Below are 27,493 nucleotides of genomic sequence, written 5' to 3' on the forward strand. Positions count from 1 at the left end.
TTCATTGTGTTCCCACTAGTGCTGTCAGCGTTAATCTCGTTAAAATGACATATATATATATATATATATATATATATATATATAATTTTTTTTTTTTTTTTTTTTTTTTTTTTTTTTTTGTATCGACAAAACATCGAACCGTGACACCAAAGTATCGAACCGAACCGTGAATTTTGTGTATCGTTGCACCCCTACTATCTATCTATCTATGATATGATATGATCAGTAGTAGTAGAGTCAGTAGTAAAATGTAAGAAACAGCATGTTCTTTTTCAATGGCCACATTCACTGAATAGACCAACTCTGTACTGTCCTTACAGCACAAAGTCCAGATCAAATTAAAACATTTCCAGCCCATAAGAGTGAATATATGACTGCAAGTCTAAGCTTTTCTGACGTCAACCCTGGAGATACCTATTTTGATACTTTTCTGTATCATTAAGGACAGTTTTTTCAACTTTTGACAACAAAAGGGACAAAAAAATCAGCTTTAAATGAAAATTTTCCTTCTTCTAGCTGTACTGACTGACCTTTGACCTCATGTGTTGATGACTCTTCACCTCTGTCTCCTCTCACAGGGAGAAGATGATCTGTGGGATCCTGCTGCTCATCATCCTCACCTCATGTGTCTCTGGTTAGTTTACAGCTTCACTTTATGAACTCCAAATAAAGCTCAACAACACATTTGTTCCAGTTCTCAGTGTGTCTGCTCCTCTCTTTCCCTCTCTGTCTCCTCAACAGGATCATTTGTAGTCAATGTGACGCAGATCTGCTATCAGGCAGAGGAGAACCACAACATCACACTGGAGTGGACGTTCACACCCACAGCTGAGAGCTTTTCCATCATCCGCGAAAAAGAAGATGATAATACAACCTGGGTCTTCTATCATGTTCATGAAGGTGTTGAGGTTTCAGAGTCTCAGGATGAAAAGTTTTCAAGACGAGTCCAGAGTGACAAAGACGCCCTAGGAGAAGAACGAATCAGACTTCAACTGTCCAGACTCAGGACTGATGACTCGGGTCTAGGGATGGGTACCCGGTTCTGACATAAACGGTAGTAACCAGACCGAAAAGCAGCGCACATTTCGGTGCTTTATTTCGGTGCTTTTTTTCCTGAGCTGTGATACACTTTCTTCTTCCTTACATTTGTATTGGCGGTTGGCAAACAACTGAAAGGTGCATTACCGCCACCAACTGGTATGGAATGATACACTTTAGATTCTAGCCAATCATTTTAAGTTTCCGAGAATAGTAGGCGGGTCCAGGTACGTACGTTCTTTTAGAGCAGAGCTACAGATTAAAAATGTCCAAGGCGAAGCGGTCAAAAGTCTGGCTGTACTTCACAGCAAAAGATGCAAACTCAGCAGCCTGCAACAAGTGCTTTAAGGTGATACTGTGATACTGTCAAAGGAGGTAACACCTCAAATCTGATGAAACACCTGGCGACGCATAGTGTTTTTTTTTAAAGCCGAGAAATGCGCCGTATTTGATAGCTTGCTGCGAGACCTCACACCGAGCACATCTACTGCTTGTGGGTTGCCTGTTATCGGACCCGGAATTAGCAACATCCCCCAAAAACCCGAAGAGGAGAGTCCTGGCCCCTAGCCCTGCCAGTGTAGCAGAAATGATGACGGATGATGATGGCAGCAGCAGCCGTTCTTCTCTGCGTGAGTAGCTTAATGTTGTTCGTGTGTAATTTACGTTGAGTAGGCTAACCACGTTATTACATTAATGCATGTAAGGTGAACAGCAAACACCATCATAGCTACATGCAGCTGTCTTCTTGTTTGATGGCAGATACTCCCTTCACCCTGGCCAAAAAGGCTAAAATGACCAAAGAAAAAGTGGAAAACAGTTAAACATGAGAGGTTTTTGGACAAAGTTTGTGTTTTTTTTCCATTGTTTAAGCACTGCTTCCAGCCAAGAATGATACCATATATGCCCCATAGCTGCAGAAAAGGCTAACATTGTTATCTTTTTACAAAAAAACAGCTGAACATGAGAGGTTTTTGGACCACTTTTGTGTTTTCCATTCTTTAAGCACCGGTTTGAGCACCGTTTAAGCACCGGCACCGTTTCAAAAGTACCGGTTTGGCACCGGTATCGGATAAAACCTAAACGATACCCATCCCTACTCGGGTCTGTACCTGTGTGAGGTGAACACGTGTTATTGTCTTTTCATATCTGCCAGTTGTCAACTCAATGTAACCGGTAAGGTTTTTATTGGACATTTAAAAACTATAATTAAACAGATGTGCTGAGAACTGATTTTTCTTTTTCATTTATGTATCTATTTAATTTAATGTTATTTAAAAGATCATTAGGCCTTTTATATTAGAAATGTGTTTGAATGTTTTAACTCCAAGAAATTTACTTCATTTTCCTACAACAGCTACTGACCAACTCCAGTCTCAGAGTGCAGAAAGTTGGGGAAGGGATAAACAAAGTAACTCACAATACAAAATGTTAAAAGCATTTTTCTTTGTTAAATATTTTTAATAGCTCTCCTTTGAGAAATATTTTGTAATTGTTAAGTTTTATTAAGTTATTAACCTGCAAACATTGTCATCAATGTGAAAATTATTCTGTTCAGGAAACAAAATCTTTTTGAAATTATATTTTATACAAGTATTTCTAAACTGTCCCATTCAGACATTTGTGGTCACACCAGCTTGTAATGTAGAATAAAAATAGAGCAAGCTTTATTTTATCAATTCTTCTCAGTCTATAGATTCTTTTTTTCAGTCTAAGGGACACAAAGCTGTCTGTTTACCTGCTGGAGTTTAGATTGAGTAATTTAAGAAGGCAGCATCTTTTAGAGACCTTTGTACTTGAATGTGCACACACAACAAGTCAGTAGTTAAACATGGTTAGATTATTTAAATATCAAATGATTAGACGAACAGACCAAGAGGTGTCTCTGTTCCTGAAGTTTTACATCAATGTTTAAATGATTTATAAATGATTTATAAACATTAAAGTCCTTCACGGTTAATTTGTTAATTTTTGAATCACATAGCTGGGATTTAAAACATTTTATTTAGCTTTTTTAAAAGCAAGCTCACTCTGCTTTTAGAAAAGGATTAACTGTGATTAGAACTGTGGTTAAAACTCTGAGGAGCAGCTAAAATCTTTCCTTCTTCAACATGTCCCCTTTGAGTTAAATGTAAACATCTAACACCTTTGAATCTGTGGAGTAAACATGCCCTGAGAAATATGCCATTGTGTTGTGCTGCCTGTGTTTAAGATGGACACACCCTGTGCACAGGCACGTTACCAGGATGTCCATAAATGGTCAAAAAGAAGCCTTCAACTTGTTTGTGATGTCTGTGTGTAAAATGTGCTCATTAATGCACCAGTGCCACAATTTGTTTTCCAATATGAGTCATCTCACCCCACATTAGTTCATCGTGGTATGAATGCCATTTTACTTGTTTTAACATAAGACAAAATCAAATAAATGACTGACTGAGAAAAGCAGAGGGACTTTTAGTCCAGTGGGAAAGAAACAACAACAACACAGCTTTGTTACTGGAAGCATTTTTTTTTATTAACTTAAATAAAGTTAAACATAACACATTATATCACTCATTTAAACAAATAAACTCAGCTTAAACAAATAAAAAAAAAGTTTTCCTGCTTAATATACTAAACCACAGATTTATATAGATTTCATTTGGTTTTGCTATTAAGATCATACATCATGATTTTTTTTAACGCGCTGATGCATACTGGTCACTGGAGTGGACAGCTACTAAAACAGGGGTCTGCAACCTTTTACACCCAAAGAGCCACTTGGACCCGGTTTCCACGCAAAAGAAAACACTGTGAGCCGCAAATACTTTTTAAAATCTAAAATAAAGATAACACTGTATATATTGTTTTTTACTTTTATGCTTTGTGTGAACAACTAAAGTAAGTAAGTAAAGTTTATTTATTAAGTGCTTTTCACAGACAGGCAGTCACAAAGCGCTGTACACAAATATTAAAATAAACAATACAATCAATAGACATTATACACAATGTAAAAGATCAAACTTTAATCAAACTTGTTACTTTAAAACAAGTAAAATGGCATTCATACCATGATGAGCTAATGTGGGGTGAGATGACTCATATTGGAAAACAAATTGTGGCACTGGTGCATTAATGAGCACATTTTACACACAGACATCACAAACAAGTTGAAGGCTTCTTTTTGACCATTTATGGACATCCTGGTAACGTGCCTGTGCACAGGGTGTGTCCATCTTAAACACAGGCAGCACAACACAATGGCATATTTCTCAGGGCATGTTTACTCCACAGATTCAAAGGTGTTAGATGTTTACATTTAACTCAAAGGGGACATGTTGAAGAAGGAAAGATTTTAGCTGCTCCTCAGAGTTTTAACCACAGTTCTAATCACAGTTAATCCTTTTCTAAAAGCAGAGTGAGCTTGCTTTTAAAAAAGCTAAATAAAATGTTTTAAATCCCAGCTATGTGATTCAAAAATTAACAAATTAACCGTGAAGGACTTTAGTGTTTATAAATCATTTAAACATTGATGTAAAACTTCAGGAACAGAGACACCTCTTGGTCTGTTCGTCTGATTATCATTTGATATTTAAATAATCTAACCATGTTTAACTACTGACTTGTTGTGTGTGCACATTCAAGTACGAGGTCTCTAAAAGATGCTGCCTTCTTAAATTACTCAATCTAAACTCCAGCAGGTAAACAGACAGCTTTGTGTCCCTTAGACTGAAAAAAAAGAATCTATAGACTGAGAAGAATTGATAAAATAAAGCTTGTTCTATTTTTATCCTACATTACAAGCTGGTGTGACCACAAATGTCTGAATGGGACAGTTTAGAAATACTTGTATAAAATATAATTTCAAAAAGATTTTGTTTCCTGAACAGAATAATTTTCACATTGATGACAATGTTTGCAGGTTAATAACTTAATAAAACTTAACAATTACAAAATATTTCTCAAAGGAGAGCTATTAAAATTATTTAACAAAGAAAAATGCTTTTAACATTTTGTATTGTGAGTTACTTTGTTTATCCCTTCCCCAACTTTCTGCACTCTGAGACTGGAGTTGGTCAGTAGCTGTTGTAGGAAAATGAAGTAAATTTCTTGGAGTTAAAACATTCAAACACATTTCTAATATAAAAGGCCTAATGATCTTTTAAATAACATTAAATTAAATAGATACATAAATGAAAAAGAAAAATCAGTTCTCAGCACATCTGTTTAATTATAGTTTTTAAATGTCCAATAAAAACCTTACCGGTTACATTGAATCGACAACTGGCAGATATGAAAAGACAATAACACGTGTTCACCTCACACTGGTACAGACCCGAGTCATCAGTCTTGAGTCTGGACAGTTGAAGTCTGATTCGTCCTTCTCTGAGGGCGTCTTTGTCACTCTGAACTCGTCCTGAAAACTTTTCATCCTGAGACTCTGACACCTCAACACCTTCATGAACATGATAGAAGACCCAGGTTGTATTATCATCTTCTTTTTCGCGGATGATGGAAAAGCTCTCAGCTGTGGGTGTGAACGTCCACTCCAGTGTGATGTTGTGGTTCTCCTCTGCCTGATAGCAGGTCTGTGTCACATTGACTACAAATGATCCTGTTGAGGAGACAGAGAGGGAAAGAGAGGAGCAGACACACTGAGAACTGGAACAAATCTGTTGTTGAGCTTTATTTGGAGTTCATAAAGTGAAGCTGTAAACTAACCAGAGACACATGAGGTGAAGATGATGAGCAGCAGGATCCTGCAGATCATCTTCTCCATGTGAGAGGAGACAGAGGTGAAGAGTCATCAACACATGGGGTCAAAGGTCAGTCAGTACAGCTAGAAGAAGGGACATTATAATTTTAAGCTGATTTTTTGTCACTTTTGTTGTCAAAAGTTGAAAAAATGTCCTTAATGATACAGAAAAGTATCAAAATAGGTATCTCCAGGGTTGACGTCAGAAAAGCTTAGACTTGCAGTCATATATTCACTCTTATGGGCTAGAAATGTTTTAATTTGAAAAATAATCCACAGAGCAACTAAGGTGTTTTGCTTATGAAATCCATGAAGTGCTACAGAGAAAATTAGATTTTATTTATGTAATTAACACATTTTGAACTCTTAAAGAAATATAACAAAAGGAAAGACACCCAGCTGAACTAAAATGATCCATGTAGCAAACAAAAACTGTTGTGAGCCGCCACCCTTATATTGCCTTTGGGCTTTTGGAGCCTTGACCTGACTTTTAAAAAGAAATTGGAAAAAAGCACTATGCTGCTAAAAAAAAATAGATATTTGCAAAATTCTGCCTAAATATGTATTTTACCACGCGGGGCGTGGTCTGCAGCGCCGCTGCAGGGGAGTCGGACGCACCTGAGCGGCGCCTGCAATCACGCCTTGCCGCCTTAAAGTCTGTGCTCTCTCTGTTGTTGTGTTGTCGGGCTGTGAGCTGAAAAGCTACAGCCGGCTGTATGTGTACAACAACCGTGTGTGAAAAGTGGTCAATAAAGAGATGCTGAAAAGCATGTTCATGGAAACATCGTCGGGTCTGTCGTGATATGTTTACAATCAGATTTATGGTCCCGAACCTCTGTGCACAGCGTCTGCAAATCGGGGCTTTCATCTTTACGCAGGACTGTAAGCTGTCATCTGTGGGGCGTGAGCGGTTTTGTTTTTAACATAGTTTACGGAGGAGAACAGCTGCTGACATAATGTGGATCCGAAGATCCATAACTGGCCTACCTGGGGTTAAAAGTCTCGATAAATGCACGGCGTTTCGGCGGGTACACCGGCTTCCGCGAGTGTGACACTTATTTTGAGCAATGAAAAAATAATAAGATATAATTTTATTTTTATATTTCAAAATCACAATAATCTTCCAATTTAGAACTACAAGTTAAAAAAGGAACTAAACACAAATAAAATACACTTCAGCTAAATACTTCTAATTTATTTTCCAAAACCACCCGGAGCCGCAGTATAAGGACAAAAGAGCCGCATGCAGCTCCAGAGCCGCAGGTTGCCGACCCCTGTACTAAAACGTACATATCTCTTTAATGCACTGGTTTCTATGGTGGAAACCATACGGTGCTCTCTGCTGCCATACTCCATTGAGTTCAATTCAGTGTTCAGTTAGTGCAACTGCAAGTAAATTTCCTCTGAATCATAGATGGCAGACAAACTGCCACCCCTGCCGACCACTGCTTGCATATCCTGTCAATCCTTCTATGCTAGAAGATCCCAACAGGTAAAAAGAAAATATGACGATATGCAGTAACATCTAGGGAAGGATATTATCTGTTTGGAAATAGAAATTGTTATGTCTAATATGTAGAAAACTACGATTAACCATGTGTCCATTAAAGTGGACATCATGCATTACCCACTATATTTTTTTAACATAAGTCATAAACTGCTTCACTGTTTCTTGGGACTGTTTGGTTATAAGTAAGCGTATAATTGTTACATTTATAAGCTACTCATTTAAAATATATATTTCTGTGCAGATCAGCTATAGTTTGAGTTACTATAATAATTATTTTATCATATTTTGTAGACTTCAAATGCAGCAAAGAATAAGGCAGCGTACAGAATAGTCCAGGAAATTCCACCCAGCTCCATTGATGATGATTTCATTGATGAGTGCAGTGATGATAAGTTCAGTGATGATGAGTTTAGTGATAAGTTCAGTGATGATGAGTGGCTGCCAGAGAAGAACGGAGATATAGGAGCTACGTATGATGAAGACACAGACAGTCAGGGTACAGAAAGTGAGAATGATGAGGGCCAGGATGAAGAGGAAGGTCAGCATGATCAGGGAGCTGTGATGAGCACATGGCACCTGACAATACTCAAGCCCGCAAAAATGTTTGGAAAGTCAAAAACAATGACTTTGATGGAGACTTGCCTCCTATCTAGGAGAGTGGAAATTGAATGTGGAGGGGAAGGATCCCGTAGATTTCTTCAGACATCTGTTTCCAGTAGATCTAATTGATAATATAACATACAACACCAACTTGTATGCTCTACAAAAAGGGAAAGAACTGTCAGTAACAGGAGAAGAGATTCAGGTTTTTTAGGGATCATCCTGATCATGGGGTACATTCGGTATCCTAGGGCACGAATGTACTGGTCTAGTGAGGACGGTCTTCGTCTTGGAATAGTTGCAAATGCCATGTCTGTAAACAGATATGAGCAAATCCTAAGATACCTGCACTTTGTAGATAACTTGACTTACCAGCCAGCAAACACAGACAGGCTCTTCAAAATAAGACCAATCCTATGTGCTCTTCAGGAGACATTCAAGGCAGCAGCAGACCCTGATGAATTTCAGTCAGTAGATGAGCAGATAATTCCTTTCAAAGGCCTACTGTCCATCAAGCAATACATCCCAAAAAAGCCCAAACCCTGGGGAGTGAAGGTATGGGTGAGAGCAGCAACCTCAGGCTTTATGAATAGATTCGAAGTCTACCAAGGCTCTGCAAGTAGTGGTCGCATCAGTGAATTGGGAATGGCTTGAACACAAAAATCACAAGGTGTTTTTTGATAGCTTCTTCTGCAGCATTCTGAGTGCTCGGGTGCATGTAGTCCACTGGATTGGAGTCTATAAGGGCTATAACTTTATAAAAAAAACCCATATTTTTGGAAAAAGGGAGTTCAACTTTTTTTTTCATGTCCTGAGAAGAATAAAAACACTTAAGAAACAATCTTGACCAAGGCTTTCATAATTCATGCATCAGAGGGTTAAATAAACAGTTTCACATTTTGAGCTTTGTTTGTAATGAAATGTATTTTCAAGATAATTGTATCTGTGTTTTTGTGATGTGATGAGCACTTGTGTTTTGGTTTGTTTATGTAACCATGGAGATTAAAAGCCGTTAAGTTATTTGTAGTGAAATGTATTTTCAAGATAATTGTATCTGTGTTTTTGTGGTGTGTTGTGCACTTGTGTTTTGGTTTGTTTATGTAACCATAGAGATTATTCAGAGGTTTGTCTCATACTAATTCCTCCAAGCTAAGATAATCATTATATTTACCTGTCAGTCAAGTATCCTGGCCCAACCCAAGCCTCTCAGAGACTGTTGTTAAAGAGATGTTAGAGATACTGAAGATAATCAAAAATTGCACAACAGTGACATCTGAGCTCCATTTTCATGTTTCAGTTTCCATAATGAAACTAAAATGTGGTTCTTGACAATAAAAATGTTCAGATAGTAAACAATAAATTTAATTCTATTAAGGCTACATTCCACTTTATTTACAGGCAGGCTAAATGTCTAAATTATAAAATTTAAGTGATAACATATAACTTTGTATCAGTTAAAAACTACTTTCTTTTGTTGTTAAATTCAAGGTTATTTAGTTTAAAATGAATTGTTGGTTGCTGAAAGTTGTTTACATAGTCCGGAATGTAGTTGCCTCTTAAAAACTGCATGTGTCATTATCCAGGGTTTTGGGCTTGAATTCCTTTAAAACTGCCTATAATAATTACTTTTATTTATTCTCTAGGTTCTCTATATTTTATGTTCTCTGTGTATTCAGTTCTTGTGATAAGGTAGTTCTATGGTAATTGTAACAATAGTTGTTACAAGCTTTCTCTTGATTGTCTACATCTGTGTCTCATTACCCTCCAGTTTTCACTTCCTTGATTACTGTTATGTGTAGAAATAGTCCTGTCATTCCCTCACTCTGTCATAGCATCTGTTGACCCTACTGTGTGTGTTCCTTGTTATTACTTCCGAAGATTTCTTAATTTGTTAATTTCCTGGGTGCGTGGTTTGTTGGCCTTTTGGTAGTCTTCACTGACGGATATCAGCCAAAATAAAGCCTGTGTTAACAGAGTTTTCCTCTAACCCTACATTTGGGTTCATTAACATCCAGTTTGCTGCAGCCTGTTCGAAGAAAAGTTCACAGATGACCACTGACCTCAACTGAAGAGACTATTAGACTAAATCATATGAAACACGATGAAGGACACATAGCGCTTGTGGCAAGCAAGTTGACAAAGAATAGAACAAAAGCACACAAACATCCAAAAGAAAACTTCAGAATATTCTTTAAGAAGGCTGGAGAACTATTCCTGAACAACTAAAAGAAATTATTTGTGTTTCAATAAACTTCTGTACCTATTTTACATTTAATATTTCTTGTGGCAAAATGTAAAGGAATGAGGAGTGGCTCAAGACTTTTGCACAGTGCTGTACTGTAAGATATGGCTCTCTCTTTAGTAAATGTTATGTCAAACTAAATGTGGTAAAACTCGACATTGAAATATCAGCGCATGTATATAGAAGATTTAGATTATACATGGGATGCAGTGATGTCATCTACCACATGATCATCTTAGCTATGAATCAGTGACTTTTAAACCTCATTCTGGTCACCTTGTTAACTGCAAATAGATCAAGCAGGTATAATGAGGGAAATAAATCTGTTTTATTATAACATTTCTGTCATCATAATGTCAGATTTTATCACTTCTTGGTTGTTGATGCAACAGCTGTCTTAATTCAAACTATAATGATGATCAGATGAAAAGTCTGCTTTTTTCCCATGTTATCCTATCTGGGCCTACAGCCCAGAGCTAATTCAAGTTTTTCCTGCTGAACTTTTTTTTTTCTTTCTTCTTTTGGCAAAGACCACATAACCTGTGAGCTGTAGCCAAAAGTGAAAGTTTAAAGAGAAATGAAGTCAAGTTGGAACAAGTAGTGAGGCGATGATTGGCTGATCAGCAAACCGGAGGCAGATCACTCCGCCTACTGTGAAGCAATATAAAAGCAGGAGTCAGAGTAAACTACAACACTGGAAGGACTTGTTAAAGATAATAAACAGTTAGCAAATGAAAGAAGAGGAGAACACTGCTGTATGTATTATATTTTTTAATGTATTTTTTTCTCCTTCTATGGTTTGTTTTTCATGTTTATTTGTATCAATTATTGTCATGAGTCGCTGTGTGGCAGGCAGGAGTTGGACCCAAAATGCAGGCACTCAGGCATGAGGTTTAAACACAAAAAACTCAGCTTTATTTGCTGGCAGGGGAAAGTCATAAAAAAAAGCAAACTAAACTAGACTAAACTGGAAACTCATAAACAAAACTCACAGTGATACACAGGGATATCCACACAGCATGAGGGACGACGCAACACCGACTCAGCGAAACACAGGGTTTAAATACACTGGGAAGTAACGAGGGGAATGAGACACAGAAGGAGAGCACAGCTGGGGGAAATCAGAACTGACGAGACAAGGAAGCGTAAACTGAACACACTGAGATAAGACAGAGACCTTCAAAGTAAAACAGGAAACACATAACACAGACTGAACAAAAGAAACATGCTCACATGCAGGCACTACAACAGAGGGAACAGAGACGTGGACCAGGGCAGACACAGACACTGACTTGGACACGGGGATATAGCGGGACAGGGGAGACAGCAACTAAGGATTACACAGAGACAAACCATAAGATATAACTCTAACAAAGAAACCAAAGCATAGAAATGATAAGATATAAACTCAAAACCCTGGGTCAACGACCCAGGCATCCTAACAATTATCCATACAACATGAACCTGAATGAATGCAATGCCAGTGTGTCATATTTGAAACATACAGTGTTTTGTGAGTTTTTGAGACTGCTACATCATCTGTGTAATGTTTTCCCCCCTGAGAAATCTAAATATTTGCACACTATATTTTTAAGCAATTAAAAAAATGTCAGATGCAGCAAATATAATACAAATTAAAAGCCAAAAATGAAAATTACAATTTCTATTTTTTCTTTAATGGTTTTTTTGTTTGTTTGTTTTTTCCACTATGGTTCATTAAAATCTTGAACCAGAAATTTCTGGCGATTATTTTATGGTTGACGTTTTACATCGTTAGACAATCATTTTCTCAAGCAGTGAAGTATGAAAGGTTGATTTATCAACATTTTGATTTGAATACAAAAACATACACAATCAGGCAGTCGGACTTTGAAAAACTTTAAATTCAATTTCCAAGTGTAGGAAGGACAAAAAAAGAGGATTGAGAGGCGTGGGATTTTTGCAGCTTGGCAAACCTTACCAGGTTGTAGGCTAGCCAAGAAATATATTATTTCAATTTTTTTTCACTGTTGGAGGTTTTCCAACAGGATAAACAACAGCCACTAAAAGAGCAGCACAATTAATATAGACACACAGAGACAGACTTCAAACTCACAGAACAAAAACTGCAGAAAGCTGCAGGAGTCAGTGTGTGTCAAAAAAAAAAAGTCAAATATTACAAACACTGCCATAGCCAATGATCCTACAGTGATTTAGAAGATTTGAGCAACCAAAATTAATTTTTGAAAAATATTTTTAATAAATTCGGAAAGTTTGTCTGGGTACAAATTCTGGAAATGGCTAAAAGTTTGCTAAAAAGCATCAGTTTCACAGTGATTGAACATGCTGCAAATGTAAACTTTAAAGATAAAATATCGTCACTGTATGAAAATTATTCTTATTCTATTCAAATTTCAGGTGGATGTTGTGAACCTGCTAAGAAGAGTACATTAAAATATAACATATGCATCTCTGTTGTCATAAGATGGTCTTATCTAACAGGTCCGACCTTATGCTTAACTAAAACATAACTAATTAGTAAAAACAAACATAGCAAGGTAAAGGGCAGAGCCAGTTAACTTTATAATATCCTCATCCACCTAACAAGAAAAGTATGTGGCTGCTTGACACAAGCTATCCATGCCAAATAAAAGTTAACAAAATTCTGATTAACTGGTAAGGTTTGACTAATTAATACAAAGAGTCTATAAAATGGACTTATAAAATAACTAATATCCAAAAAACATTTGTTCTACATTAACTGCTGCTTTTTTTTAAAAACAATGGTTGGTGGCTTATTGTGCTGTAAGCTAGTAATCATATAGTATACTGTGTGTAGTAATTACTTATAGAAAAGCTATTTATATGTTAACTTGCGTTCAATTTCCCTTTTGTATCTTAATGTGACAGAAAAACATTTTGTCAGCCCTGAAAACTTGTCAACTTGTCAAAAATGTCAAATATTTTCAGAATAAATTAAAGTGCAGGTTTTTCTTCTGGTTGCTTCCATTGCAGTGGTTGTAGTTCATGTAGTTTTGGTCAGTCAGTGTAATAATCAGGATCATTGGGTGGCTGTAGCTCAGGTGGTAGAGCAGGTCATCTACTGATCGGAAGGTTGGTGGTTCGATCCCTGGCTTCCCCAGTCTGCATGCCAAATATCCTTGGGCAAGATACTAACCCCAAATTGCTCTCCGATGCATCCATCGGAGTATGAATGTGTGTGAATGTTACTTAGAAAGCACTTAAAGAAATGTGCTTGTGCGAATGGGTGAATGTACAAGTTGTGTACAGCGCTTTGAGTGCTCAGAAAGAGTAGAAAAGCGCTATATAAGAACCAGTCCATTTACCATTTTACCATCATGAAAAGATCAGATTGTTGTGATGAGTGAATGAAGTCAGACTGTAGATTTTCCTTCTTCCTGCTGTACTGACTGACCTTTGACCTCATGTGTTGATGACTCTTCACCTCTGTCTCCTCTCACAGGGAGAAGATGATCTGCAGGATCCTGCTGCTCATCATCCTTACCTCATGTGTCTCTGGTTAGTTTACAGCTTCACTTTATGAACTCCAAATAAAGCTCAACAACAGATTTGTTCCAGTTCTCAGTGTGTCTGCTCCTCTCTTTCCCTCTCTGTCTCCTCAACAGGATCATTTGTAGTCAATGTGACACAGACCTGCTATCAGGCAGAGGAGAACCACAACATCACACTGGAGTGGACGTTCACCACCAAACCAGAAAGATCCTGGACCTACATCTTCATCCTTTGTAACCTGATAACTGAGGATAAAGTCTCAGTCTGTATCAGGTTCATGAAGGTGTTGAGGTGTCAGAGTCTCAGGGTGAAAAGTTTACAGGACGAGTCCAGAGTGACAAAGACGCCCTCAGAGAAGGACGAATCAGACTTCAACTGTCCAGACTCAGGACTGGTGACTCGGGTCTGTACCTGTGTGAGGTGAACACTGATAATGGCTTCGGTGTTGGAAGATGTCGACTAAACGTCACTGGTGAGATTATGCAGTAAAACATTTATTTCATGTTTAGCAGTACTTTGCATAAATAGAAATGCTCTGTTTGTGCTTTACAATTTTTTTGTGAAATGAATTCTAATATTTGGTCTTTAAAAAAACAAACAAAAAAAACATAAATTAATCAAATTTGTTTGGTCTCTCTGCAGCAGCGCCGGATTGTCCTGAATGTGAGAGAAAACCGGAGACATCAAACACAGAAATTCAACAATTCACAGGTGTCTACTGTGGACTGTCAGCCGTTGTGCTACTTTTCTGCTGCTTTTCTTTCATTTACTCTCTGCATAGAAAACAGAATTTTTACTCAAAGCTCAGTGATGCATGTCAGTCAGTTTCCATATGATCAGTAGAAACAGTATGAGTGTTTTACTTTAAGTGCTCTTTGCAAGTGTTACATGTAAGGCCATAAATCGAAAAATTTCCAAGTCAATCTTTTTTTAAATGACATTTAAAATGTCATGGCCATGAGATTACAAGCTCTGATGTATTTCAGTATACAAACCTTCAAAGTTGTATTTTGCACAGGTGATATTAAACTGTCAATGGTGAGACATCCCTTTTCCCAGAGTTGAACATCATAAAGGTAAGACTAGTATAAGTATAAAAAACCTGCAATGTTTCAATGAAATCTGTTTAACATCCTGATGGATGTACTCATGTAGGTTCAAAGCTGATAAAAACTGCATTTGTTGTTATTTGTTGTTATTTAACAGAGAGTGCATTAGTGCCAGAGAATAAGTGTCATGATAATGGACATCAAATGGAAGTTTTTTATCCTCTGTTTTTTGTTTGTTTGTTTGTTTAAGACACATTATCATATTGTCACTCATCAGACAGATGATGAAATGTGCACTGTGTTCACTTTACTGTAATCAGCAGGGAAACACCTCTACCCTCACGCAACACGTGCAGATATAAATTCAGTGTTTAATGTTTTTACTGTTGTAATGTTGAAAGGATTCAGATTAATCATGTTAACAATGATGACGATCGGACGTGTTGTAAACTGTCATGGAGTTGTGTGTAGCAAAGGACATTATACTTAATATTATGTGCATATTATGTAAATGTACACAACAGACATCTCTACAGGTTCACTTATATCTGTGTTAAATTTAGAGCTCCTGTAGCTCTCAGTCCAATGTACAAAAATGTCTGTCTCCCAAAATCTCTTGAAGTAAAGGTTTAATGACTTATTTTGTAAAAAGAAGTCAGACTGTTTGTGTTTCATTTATTATTTCCTCCATATAATACAAAAAACACAGAAAGCCGTAAGGGCTGCCACTTGCTGCAGTCTAACATAAAGAAATGGTTCTCCCTTTAAGTTTTTCCTCTAGCTGATCAGAGGCCACTGTTTGGTGAAGGGCATCAACATGTGTAACATAAATGTATATGGAATTGGTTTACACTGAAAATTAAGCTGTAGAATATCTGGATTTCAGCTAATAATGTTTGTTTTAATACATTTATATATAGTACAAGGAGGGAACCCACGCAAACTCCAGACAGAAAGATCCCGGCCTGATGGTGAAATTGAACTCGGGACCTTCTTGCTGTGCGGCAACAGTGCTAACCACCGTGCCACCATGCTGGGTTCCCTCCCTCCCACCGTCCAAAGACATGCAGCTTATGGGGATAGGTTAATTGGATAATCCAAATTGCCACTAGGTGTGAATGTGCGAGTGAATGTGAGTGCGAATAGTTGTCTGTCCCTGTGTGTTAGCCCTGCGACAGACTGGCGACCTGTCCAGGGTGTACCCTGCCTCTCGCCCTATGACAGCTGGGATAGGCTCCAGCGCCCCCCGCCACCCTGAAAAGGATAAGTGGAAGCAAATGGATGGATGGATTTATATATAGTACACATATTAGGAAAAAAAAGACCTTGACAGGAACATGGAGACTGTAGCTATCAATCAGTCATGGTCTGTGTCCACTTCGAATCTATAGACCTGAGTCATCAGTCCTGAGTCTGGACAGTTGAAGTCTGATTCGTCCTTCTCTGAGGGCGTCTTTGTCACTCTGGGACTCGTCTGAAAAAGTTTTCATCCTGACACCTCAACACCTTCAAAACATGAAACAAGACTTAGTCTTTAGGACCAGTTTTGAGGCCCACAGAGTATGAAGATGTAGATCCAGGATCTGTCCTGGTTTGGCTGTGAAGTTGCCTCTTCTTTTGTTTCTTCTTTTGTTTCAGCCAATAGCTCTTTGAGAATCGCCTTGTTCCAGCAAAAAAATAAAAAATTATGTTTGGATCTAACTCTGGCTATCTTTGGAAATTTTTGTAGATTCAACTTAAGTAATGGGGACAGGTGTGTTTTGTCTTGTAAGCAGACTGCCATATACAATTTCTTTGTAAGCAGTATGTTATCCATAGACATAGCAGTGGTTCATCCCTTGAGTTAGGTGAACCAGAACTGTCCTAAAAAATTGTAAATTTATTGATGCATAATATTTTTTTGTATTTTTTCCTTCTCTTTCTTCATATATTTTTATTTTCTATTGAGAAAATTGTTTATTTTCAGAGCTTCTAGAAACACTTCTACAAAGAAGCTACAGTTTACATTTTACCATAGTCAGAGTCTCCATCTGGTTATCTTTAGAAACATTACATTTGGATCAACACAGATGATTTTAGTGTTTATAGATCCTGAAGCACTTTAAATAATCTGTAGCCAAAGTATATTCGTGTTTAATTGAGTTGCTATTACAAAAGAAAAGAAAAATATATCACTGAAGATTAAATGTGTGAAGGAAATCTGCACTTTTTTGTGTGTTAGCACCAATTTCTGACAGTAACAAGGCTGTGAATTAGAGATATCAAATTATTCTTATCTCCCTAAATACAGAAATGTGTTCAGTATACACAGCTATCACCACACGCCCACCCTCTGGTCATGACTTATTAACTGGGAGGACGAGAAACTCCTTCTAGTTTCAACTACCTTTACTTGATACAGAACGAACTGTACTCATGTTTAAACTGTCATTATTATCCATATTCATGTTTTCTATGCAGTAAACTGAAGCATCGCTTCCTTTTCCTGAGAGTTCATAACACATTATAAAACATTTACACCTACAACTTACTTGTAATCAGCAAGAAAACATGGTGCAGATAAGGTACACATAACAGAGACCTCTCCAGACTCTCAGTTTTAATTGTGACGGTTATTTCTTCATTTCCTCAACAGGGAGGTTTGTTTTTAAAAGGATTTCAACACCAAAAAGGCAGAGGAGGAGGAGACCATTAACATCAGTTTGGACAGTCGGATCCAAACGGATATCTCTCTCATCAACGGGATTTGTTTTTACCAGTTGGATAAAATTTTATATAAAATGATAAAAGGTGTTGAGGACTCCCTACACACAGTTTGCAGGATGGGTTCAGTGTGACAGAGACACTCTGGGGGGAACAAGAGTCAGACTTCGTCTGCCCGGAGTCGCAGCTGAAGTCTCTGGAAAATATCCACTTCTTAAACCATTAACAACCAAGTGGTCGAGCACATAAGACTTTTTCCATTGTTTTTTTTTTTCTTGGTGGGGTAGTTAAAGGGTTAAGCTAACTGTCTGCACTCATAAACAAAGATTTACCAGAGAGAGGAGACCATAATAAAATCATCAGTCTAAGACATTATCTGCAGATGAGTCGGAAGGGAAAAAACTACTAGGTGAAACTGTGCACCCTTAACCTGAGATTATACTTCACAGCTCTCACAAGTATTTGTTGACTTTAGTGCAGCACAGTGTCACAGTTTTGTTTTATATTATCTGTGATGGTGTATAGGAATTTCTTTTACTTATGTATTAATCACATTATTTTATTGTATAATGCCTTGGTGCCACTGGATTCTAACATGTGTCACAGATGGTGGGGGTCTAGTAAGGAAGTTGGGGGAAGCAGACCACTCCACAGGAAGAGTCTTTTGTCTCTTCGAGGACTCTGGGAAGTAGCAAGGGAGTGTGAACCTTAAGGTGTGAAAAAGCTGTGTACTGCCTTTTGTTCCTGGAGAAGGTATTTAACTGAGAGCTATGTTTGACTCAGGGGAAACTCTGCTGACTGTCTGCCCTGCGATCATGTAGGCTCTCCACAAGCTTGGTTTGTCTGTTCTTTGTTTTTGATTAAAGAATGTTAGCTACCACTCACCGCTCATCTGCAGGCTTTATTCAATTTTTTTTTTTAGTCTGTTGGTTCTTGTCTTTGGGAGAAGCAACCTGTCACTGAACAGACTCCTCTGGAATAGCATGCAAAGGCTACATGGAAATGCAACACTGCTAACTATTGAAGCACAACAAGTCAAAAATATTCAACAAAGAATTAAATACTACAAATTAAAGATAGGCAGTTTATCAAATTTATTAGATTTTTTTTAAACCAATTTTAAACTTTGCTTTCTTTGAATGATTCATCTGATATCAAATAAAAGTTCTGAAATATCTTAAAACAGGTGCAAAACATGAACCAGCAGGTTCAAGGCATCAAGCTGTTTGCCTGAATTTGAGCAAAGTAAGACCACTTCTTGCATGTGTAGCCCTGACAATGCTGTTTGTTAACATAAAGTATCCAGTGCTTCTGACTCTCTTTAGTCTATGTACAGCTCTTCAGACTGTGGCATTGTAAAGAAACCACGGCAGACCCAATGACGTTTTCGTGCTTTTCAGCATCTTTACTGACTTGCTTTCATCAGCAGTTGTCATTTCCACACGGCTGGAGCACAAACACCAACAGCAACAATAACCAGTGCAGACCTTTTATGTCGGTGAGCCATGATTGCAGATGCTGTGCAGTTGCGTCCACCTCCCCTGCAGCAGCAGCGCAGACCACGCCCCACCACAGGCATAAAAGTATATTTGATGTTTTTTTTAATAAGTGTTGTAAACTGACATTGTGAACTGTAACAGAACTCAGTATTTTTACTGTTTTTTGTTTTTTTTACATTTGTACATATGTGAAAAAATTTAAATATGACTGCTTGTGTCTCAAAAAGAAACAGCAGAAATTTAAATAACTGCTTTAGGTAGTCTGCATTCAGTCAGTTGTGTTAATGCTAAACAACACGTTTTAAAATAAGAAAAAAAAGATTAAAAAACAGAGAAGCTGACCAGTCTCTGTAACTCCCTCTGTTTTACTGCTTTTATCATTTTCATTTGACTATTACAGCCACGTCATGATAGTGATATGGCAATTCAGTGCTGTTTTGCATTTTAATTTTTGCTGAAGGAGAATTCAGGACAGATGATTTATACAGCAGGTGCCAGGACAGCTCACCTGGTTGAGTCAGCAGTCAGCACTGCAGGCTAACACCCATCTGTGTAGGGGCCTGGGTTGAAGTCTTTCAAACCGTTTAATGTCTGTGGAAAACAACATTATACTGACACTGATAACTCTGTGTCCAACTGTGAAAGATTTACTGCATTACATGAAAGTGTGACATTACGGTTTTGCTGAAGTTTTATGGGAATTTGTTTTAGATTATGTATCAGTGCTTTATCTCCACTTATTGTATACTGTCTCTTTCAATCCTGCAGCGCAACACTAGTATGGAATCAGCATCAATTCAGCTAAACCCTAGAAAATTGTTCAAGTAAAATACCCCATGCTGTGCAGTTATGCTGCAATAGGTGAAGGCTGCTGGGGATTCCCATGATGCATTGAGTATTTCTTCTTCAGTCACCTTTCTCACTCAGTATGTGTTAATAGACCTCTCTGCACTGAATTGTACTTGTTATTAATCTCTGTCTCTCTTCCACAGCATGTCTTTATCCTGTTTTCCTTCTCTCACCTCAACCAGTCTCAGCAGATGACCGCCCCTCCCTGAGCCTGGTTCTGCTGGAGGTGTCTTCCTGTTAAAAGGGATTTTTTCCTTCCCACTGTCGCCAAAGTACTTGCTCATAGGGGGTCATATGATTATTGGGTTTTTCTCTGTATGTATTATTGTACGATCTACTGTACAATATAAAGCGCCTTGAGGCGACTGTTCTTGTGATTTGGCGGCATTTAAATAAAACTTGAATTGAATTGTTCCAGTTATGATTGGATGAGACAGTGTGACTCAATGTCCAGTTGTATCCCTGAGAGTGTACCGGAGGAGGTTGTGTTTCTGAAACAGAGGCTCCACAAATGAAAAATGTCTGTTTTGTGAAAGTGAAGTATGATCTAAAAAGTGTCAAGTATCCAAAGGATGACCAATAACCATAGCTGGGATAACAGTGTTCCAGCAACTCAGTCCAGTTTTTTTTTTTTTCCATTGCATTGACTAAATTACAAAAAATTGCTTATATCTATTTTAACAGTGCAGGATTGTTTCTTGTTTCCCTCAGTAACACTGCATTTAGTAGGAAATTAGAAGAGTTTATTTTTAATTCTGTCAGAGCTGGAGAAGCATGAGCTTGTACGTTGATCTGGGCTGGGAGTAGTTGCTGTAGTTTCTGTGATTATTGGACAGGAGAAAAAGCCAGAAAACCCAGCAGGGAGTGCCTTAGAGACACAACCCATCAGGACTAAGGGGACTTTTTCTGAAGGACCCGCTTCCTATGAGGACACATCATTTCAGATGTACTTACAGACAAAAACCTCTCTCCCATTAACATCTGTTTGAAATGTCAGACAGCAGTTTATGATCTAAAACAGAAAACTGTAGTTTTTCTGTTTCATGATGTTTGTGCCACACTTGGTTTGACTGTTACATAACTAATAATAATAATGATGGATTGCATTTATATAGCGCTTTTCTAGAACCTCAAAGTGCTGTACAATTCCACTATTCATTCACTCTCACATTCACACACTGGTGGAGGCAAGCTACAGTTGTAGCCACAGCTGCCCCAACTACAGCAGTTTCTCCCGATGTGTAAAGAAAGAAACGATGATCAAACATTTACTGTTTTATTATAAATGTCATTACAACTTTGACATTCTCATTTAACCTCCATATTACTGTTTTAAGTAATGTTAATTTTAAACTTGTTTTGAATCCCACTGTATCTTGTTTTGAGAGATCAAGGAATTCTTGCATGTCCTAACTGACATGGATATGGTTTGGTTAGTGTTGCTTTTTTATTTTGTTTGATATTTATTTTGTTGTTTAGGGTGTTTTACTGAAGCAGTTTGCAATAAGTGCCATAAAATAATAATAATGTTATTATTAATACTACTACTACTAATAATAATAATATATTTGATTGGATACAGTGAAGTGGTGAGCTTATAGCACCATCATCTGGCCAAGAGGGTGAATTTCACTTAGTTCCATAAGTGGAGGAAAATACTTATTTTCATGGACATTTTTCTTTCCCTATAAAAACAAATCTTTCCATGCCTAAATCATTTTGATGAAATTCTTGTTGCTGTTATGCTCCTCCTCCATAATGCATAAAGAACTGTATGTTGTATCTTCATGCAGGAACAACGTATCATATTGACCTCAGAATCTGTTTCCAGACATGATTTGTGTCCTGCAGGCAGCGTCTTGAAATCTGAGTGTGGTTCAAAGTTTAGACTGGATTTAAAACAAGAAGAAAGCATCGGGCGTGAGACATGAAATTCCTCCAGTTCACGAACTCCAGCTCAAAGAAATCGAGTTCATCAGCCTGTGCGTGTTGATTTGAGAGAGAAATTAAATAAAAGCAGCAGCAGCAGAAGCAGCCTGCTGCCAAAGCTTTAGTTTGAGTTTGTTGAAACCATAAGTTACATTTTAGGAACAGAAACCTGCAGCAGAATTTTACACTTTTTTTTTTTATTTCTGCTTCTAAATTATTTTTAAAACCATAAACAATGAAACATTGAACCATCTGCTCACCTGAGACCCTTGTTTATGGAATATGCATGTATCAAAGTCTAATAACAAAGCCTAACTCTTATATGTGCATAAAGAAAGGACTATTTTCTCACTGCATGTTTGTTATTGCAAATCTTGTAAACTCTTATTAATAACGTTTATTGCTGTTTGTAAAAACAAAAGGGTCGTGACAGTGTGCTTCTTAAAGGAACACATACACGTTGAGGAAACAGGAAGCAAATGAAGCGTGTTATCTGCCGTAACAAAGTCCAGTCCCTACTGTCAGGATTAAATAACAGCACATTTCCTTCTTTGGTCTTGTTAACTCCAGGCACTTGTTAAAGTTTAACCACTGAATACAGCTGATGGGAAAACAGCACATTTATAGGCTAAATCCTCTGGTGGATTAATGGCTGTACAAACTGAAGAGAGCAAAAGTTTGTTTTTGTTTTTTTTTTAAAGTTCCCATTTGGTGGCAGGATGAGCGTCCAGCTTAGAAATAATAAACAGGACACACATGGGAGCATAACCTACCCCATCATCTTTTCTGCAGTGATACATGAGCACATAATATGCACTTCATATCACAATGAGGCTTTCTGATACCTCAAACATACATTACGCAGTCTTGAATTCTTGAACTTCAGGTTTTCTGCCTGATGGCTCCCTCCAAGTCCTGCTTTTAGTTTCTCTTGGTGCAAAACGACACCACAAAGCTCCTGTTAAACATTTAAATAAAATTTTGGTATCTTCTCAGCCGAGTACGACATCTTAAGGCACAGAAGCGATTAACCAGTAAAACTGCAAAGCCAAGTAAAGCTGCCAGTTCGAATCCCAGTGCAGTGTAGAGGACCGTCCTTTGCATCCAGGTGTGTGCTGATGGACTCAAAGTTGATCCCTGAGGTTTGGAACGAACAGCAGCTGCTGCAAAGGAGAGAAAAATGAAGAGAGAATATTTTAATATCACTGGTAGCTGTTAGCAGTCCCTGTTCTGAAAGCATCATAAAGAAAGAAACAACAAAAAACTTTGATAACAACTGGAGCATAAAGAACTCGATGAACAATAAGATTACTGACAGGCCCTGCTGCTCTCTTACATTGCAGAATTGATAAATATGAAGTTAAAGGGAACCAACAAGTCAACTGTATATCAGTACAGTGACATATGACCCCTTTAACCTGGGGTGTCGAACTCCAGGCCTCAAGGGCCGGTGTCCTGCAGGTTTTAGATAACACCATGGGTCAACACACCTGAATCAAATGATTATTGTTTTATTATTTGTTTTAGGAAAACAAATATTCTTTGTTGGTTTCTGAATGTCAAGATGGAGTAATTTGTACTGCTTTAACCTTCTTACCACGTATGCTGAGTCGACAGTAGTCAAAGCCATAATCATACTCGGTTTTCACCTCACACAGGTACAGACCCGAGTCATCAGTCCTGAGTCTGGACAGTTGAAGTCTGATTCGTCCTTCTCTGAAGGCGTCTTTGTCACTCTGGACTCGTCCTGAAAACTTTTCATCCTGAGACTCTGACACCTCAACACCATTGGACACATGATAGAAGCCCGAGGTTTCATAATTAGTCATCTGTTGACAGATGATGGAAACAGAGTTTGTGGAGTTGTCAGGTTTGGTGGTGAACGTCCACTCCAGTGTGATGTTGTGGTTCTCCTCTGCCTGATAGGAGGTCTGTGTCACATTGACTACAAATGATCCTGTTGAGGAGACAGAGAGGGAAAGAGAGGAGCAGACACACTGAGAACTGGAACAAATCTGTTGTTGAGCTTTATTTGGAGTTCATAAAGTGAAGCTGTAAACTAACCAGAGACACATGAGGTGAGGATGATGAGCAGCAGGATCCTGCAGATCATCTTCTCCCTGTGAGAGGGGACAGAGGTGAAGAGTCATCAACACATGAGGTCAAAGGTCAGTCAGTACAGCTAGAAGAAGGAAAATCTACAGTCTGACTTCATTCACTCATTACATCTGATCCTGTTCATGATCTTGTTAGAAGTAACGTTAACTCGGTCACCAAGTGCTGAAAAAAATATTTAGTCTGTTTACTTCAGTAGAAGTCAGAATCCTGCTTATGCAACCACGACGGGTGTGGCTTATGACTCAGCTGCAGGGATGGGGTGGAGCAGCAGGTTCAGGGTGTAGTTTCAGGGGAGGCTGACCCACATAGCTGTTTATCATCACTTGGTCATTCATTCCTTATTTCAGTAGGTTAACAGGACCTGACAGGATTGGTGTGTGGTGTGAAGCAACAAAGGTAGCAAACGCTGCAAATAAATATAGCTCGACTTTGACTTCGGTGTGTGCTTCAGGTCCTTCTTGTTAAAGTAACATGTTAGCATCAACTTTAAAAAAAAATAAATAAATCCAGGACAAAGATTATTACAAAAAAAGTAATCAAAACAAAGCACTTGAGGTAGGTTTGGAAAAGTAAAAATATATCAACACTTTCTAGCTTTGGCTTCTCAAGTTCATAGAGACTCAAAAAGCCACAGAGCTATTATGATGTCACTCACCACAGCTGTGCAACACTAAGCATCATTCCCTTCAGACTCTGGGAGAAAAAAAGTTACTATGGCCTTTTAAAGGCATCAGTCCGCGCCCAGTACATAGTAGGGATCGGCAGATAGATCGAAATATTAATATTAATAGTATCCATGTGGACGCTGGTATTGGTGTCAGATCGATATGAATGTGGTGCAATCGATACTGTCATTTCTCTTTTCTTCGTTCAGTGTGTCGCTCCCATTTCAAAGTGATCGGTCATCACTGAGGCCCTCGTGTGATGAGTGAATAACTTTTATGCTTAAAAAAATAGATATTTAAATTATAAGCAAAACTTAGCTGTGATGAGGATTGGGAAAGCTGGGACTTATATGTCAGAGGTAATCAATTCAAAAATCATTATTAGGCCGTAACACAGTGAGCTACATCCGCCGACAGGTACAGTGGGAGGATGACATCAGGAAGGGGGTAAGGGTAGCCCAAACTAGAAAACAGCTTATCCCTAAATCAGGGCCCATTTATTCTAGCGGGCAGTGTTAATGCAGATAAGGGGAAGACACCCTGGGTGAGACAGACTCACTTTGTAGCATAAGGCACCTGCCTTATGCTACAAAGTGAGCATAAGCACAACAATCATATGACCTCCTATAAGTAAGTGTTTTTGCAACAGTGGGAAGGAAAAACTCCCTTTTAACAGGGAGAAACCTCCAGCAGAACCAGGCTCAGGGAGGGGCGGCCATCTGCTGCGACTATTTGACAAGCTGTAAAAGACACCAAGAGATTAATAATAACTAATAACTCTCATCAGTAACACAGACATGAGTTCATCAGGCCTCTCTGTGTTGATTTGACAGGCAAATGAAATGAAAGCAGCAGCAGCAGCCTGCTGCCAAAGCTTTAGTTTGACTCTGTAGAAATCCAAAGTTATATTTTAGGAGCAGAAACCTGCAGCAGAACCTTAGACTTTTCTTTTATTTCTGCTTCTAAATTATTTTTAATACCATAACAACTGAAAAACAGAAACATCTTCTCAGCTCGCTCTTTCTCTGTGGAGTTTGCATGCCCCCTCCTCACCTCACACTGGATTCCTCTCAGTTCTCAAAAAGATTAGTATATTTTTCCTCTAATATTAAAGGACAACAGATGCATATACATAAACAAAAGACTATTTTCTCACTGCATGATTGTTATTGCAAATTTGTAAACCACATTATTACTAAAGTTTATTCTTGTTCTTGCTTCACATCTTGGTGTCGACACAAAAGGGTCATGGCAGTGTGCTTTTTAATGCAACACGTACAGTTTTAAGAAACAGGAAGTGAATGAAATGTTTTATCTACTGTACTGAAGGCACATTTCCTTCTTGGGTCTAGTTGACTCCGATTATTGAATACAGCTGCTGGGAGAACAACATATTTATTTGTGGAAAAGAAAAATGTCCTTTCACTCTAGCTGCGGTCCTTCTCCCACAAATCACCTCTGGCACTCGTCTCCACCCACTCCACCCTTCCTGCACGCACTTCCTCGCTTCTCTTGTCTTTCGCTTTGGATGGTATTTAAAACTCATCTGCCTTCACTGTTACACCCACCTCCTTCTCATTCACACACACGTACTCTGACTTACTTCTACTGGCTTTCATTCAACTTCTAGCCAGAGCATCCCTCCACCTATCCAGGCTTCTTCCACCTGCTCTCTACTCTCACTACAAATCACTATATGTGATCTGCAAACATCACAGTCCACGGACACTCTTGCCTGACCTCATCTGTCAGCCTCTTCATAATCACTGCATACAAGAAGCTCTTTCTTGGCATGAAGCCTGCTGCTCACGGATCATCAACTTTTCCCCATATCTTCACGGTGTGGCTCATCAGCTTGAGCCACCTGTACTTCACCCTTGCTCTTGGAAAATCAGCACCAGCACATTTGTTCTGGTTCGCGCTCCATGATTGTGTTCAACAGTCAGTTCAAAAACTCCACCTCTCTCTCTCTCTCTGCCACATTTCACACCTGCACAGGTTTGCCATCTGGGCCACATGCACTTCCACTCTCCATCCCCTCCACAGCTGCCCTCACTTCCTCTTTATTAACACTTTGCATTTCCTGGATCACCAACCGTCATCCAGCACTCCTCCCCCACCTCTCTCTCATTTTTCTTCATTCTCCTCAAAGTACCCCATCCAACCTCTTCAACACACCACCTTCACTCGCAGGCACATTTCCACCTCTATCCTTAATCCAAACCTGTTGCACATCCTTTCCTCCACAAGCCAATCGATGTAAGTCCTTTTTTTCTCTCCTTACTGAGACGATCCAACCGTTTAATGAATGAATGAAAAGACAGCATCCTTCAGAGCAGAAGTACAAGACACTTCAGGTGAAAATGACCAAGAAATCACTGAGAAACAGCGTTTACCCGCTTACCCTGCGATGACTGTGGACAGGGCCCCGTGGGAATAAAACTCTGGTGCTGCTGAGCGAGTGAAGGACGGAGCTACATCCTCACACATGAAAAAATGAAACACACAAATGTAGCACAAAAACGAACTTCGTGCTCCTATGGTTTCCTCTCTCAGATATACCGCTGTCGTCTTCGGTGAGCCCGGGGCAGTGAAGCCCCGCCCTCTATAAACGTTGCCATCCATCGACCAATCAAGTCATTCTTAACTAATTCGACTGAGTTTTTATTTCTTTTTTCCTCTTTTTTTCCTCCGCTTTTCTTGATATTCCGGTTATTTAGATATCGTTCTGTCCAAACTCACCGTTAAGCTTATTTTGTATTACAGATACATGAGCTAAAAGTTTGTTTTTTATGATCTTTTGTCGGTCTGACGCTGGAGAGACAACTTTAAGACAGTTTTTACACATCGGGGAAGACGACGTGTGCCCTCGTATACATCTGATTTATCCATGTGCTTGTATTCCTGCGTAGGTGAAAGGGTTAACTGTTGTTATTAACACAAGGAAGAGTTCAGGTTGCCTTTGTCAGTGTTGTTTGGGCATCAAGCGGACTGGTCGGGACTGACGTGATCTATCACGATTCAGCTGTTTTCGAGGGCACTGGGA

At 38.6% G+C, this 27,493-nt stretch overlaps 2 protein-coding genes and 1 pseudogene across 4 annotated transcripts in view; 2 read left to right on the forward strand and 1 right to left on the reverse strand.

The window, feature by feature from the left end:
• Positions 1–4,813: 4,813 nt before the first annotated feature.
• On the reverse strand, positions 4,814–27,113 carry LOC146522668 (uncharacterized). 2 transcript variants are annotated; one of them, XM_085153569.1, is made up of 4 exons: positions 26,852–27,113; positions 23,729–23,784; positions 23,262–23,621; positions 21,872–22,827 (listed from the first exon to the last, which is right to left on the reverse strand). In XM_085153569.1, exons 1-4 carry the CDS (start codon positions 27,070–27,072, stop codon positions 22,634–22,636), a joined length of 831 nt encoding a protein of 276 aa, XP_085009695.1. In that variant the 5' UTR covers positions 27,073–27,113; the 3' UTR covers positions 21,872–22,633. The 2 variants fall into 2 exon arrangements, with proteins under 2 accessions (XP_085009696.1, XP_085009695.1); XM_085153570.1 differs by lacking the exons at positions 21,872–22,827; positions 23,262–23,621 and adding an exon at positions 4,814–5,629 and having other exon boundaries at positions 26,852–27,106.
• Positions 10,687–27,493, forward strand: part of LOC146522669 (uncharacterized) — a 67,044-nt gene continuing 50,237 nt past the window's right edge. The window contains exon 1 of the mRNA XM_085153597.1: positions 10,687–10,877. The gene's annotated coding sequence lies outside the window, so the exon portion shown is untranslated. The remainder of the gene's footprint in view (positions 10,878–27,493) is intronic.
• Positions 13,539–14,383, forward strand: LOC146522670 (uncharacterized; annotated as a pseudogene). The gene is made up of 2 exons (XR_014873003.1): positions 13,539–13,641; positions 13,749–14,383. The product of XR_014873003.1 is annotated as an uncharacterized LOC146522670 (transcript).

This window comes from Neolamprologus multifasciatus, chromosome 3, assembly GCF_963576455.1.
Source record: "Neolamprologus multifasciatus chromosome 3, fNeoMul1.2, whole genome shotgun sequence".
Taxonomy (NCBI): domain Eukaryota; kingdom Metazoa; phylum Chordata; class Actinopteri; order Cichliformes; family Cichlidae; genus Neolamprologus; species Neolamprologus multifasciatus.

Excerpts from the sequence above, each read along its gene's own strand:
- LOC146522668 (XM_085153569.1), bottom strand. The coding sequence starts at position 27,072 with ATGGATGGCAACGTTTATAGAGGGCGGGGCTTCACTGCCCCGGGCTCA. Across the intron at positions 23,785-26,851 it reads CTGTCCACAGTCATCGCAGG|GGAGAAGATGATCTGCAGGA; the intron begins GTAAGCGGGTAA and ends CCCCTCTCACAG. Across the intron at positions 22,828-23,261 it reads CTGTCGACTCAGCATACGTG|CAGCTGCTGTTCGTTCCAAA; the intron begins GTAAGAAGGTTA and ends TCTCCTTTGCAG.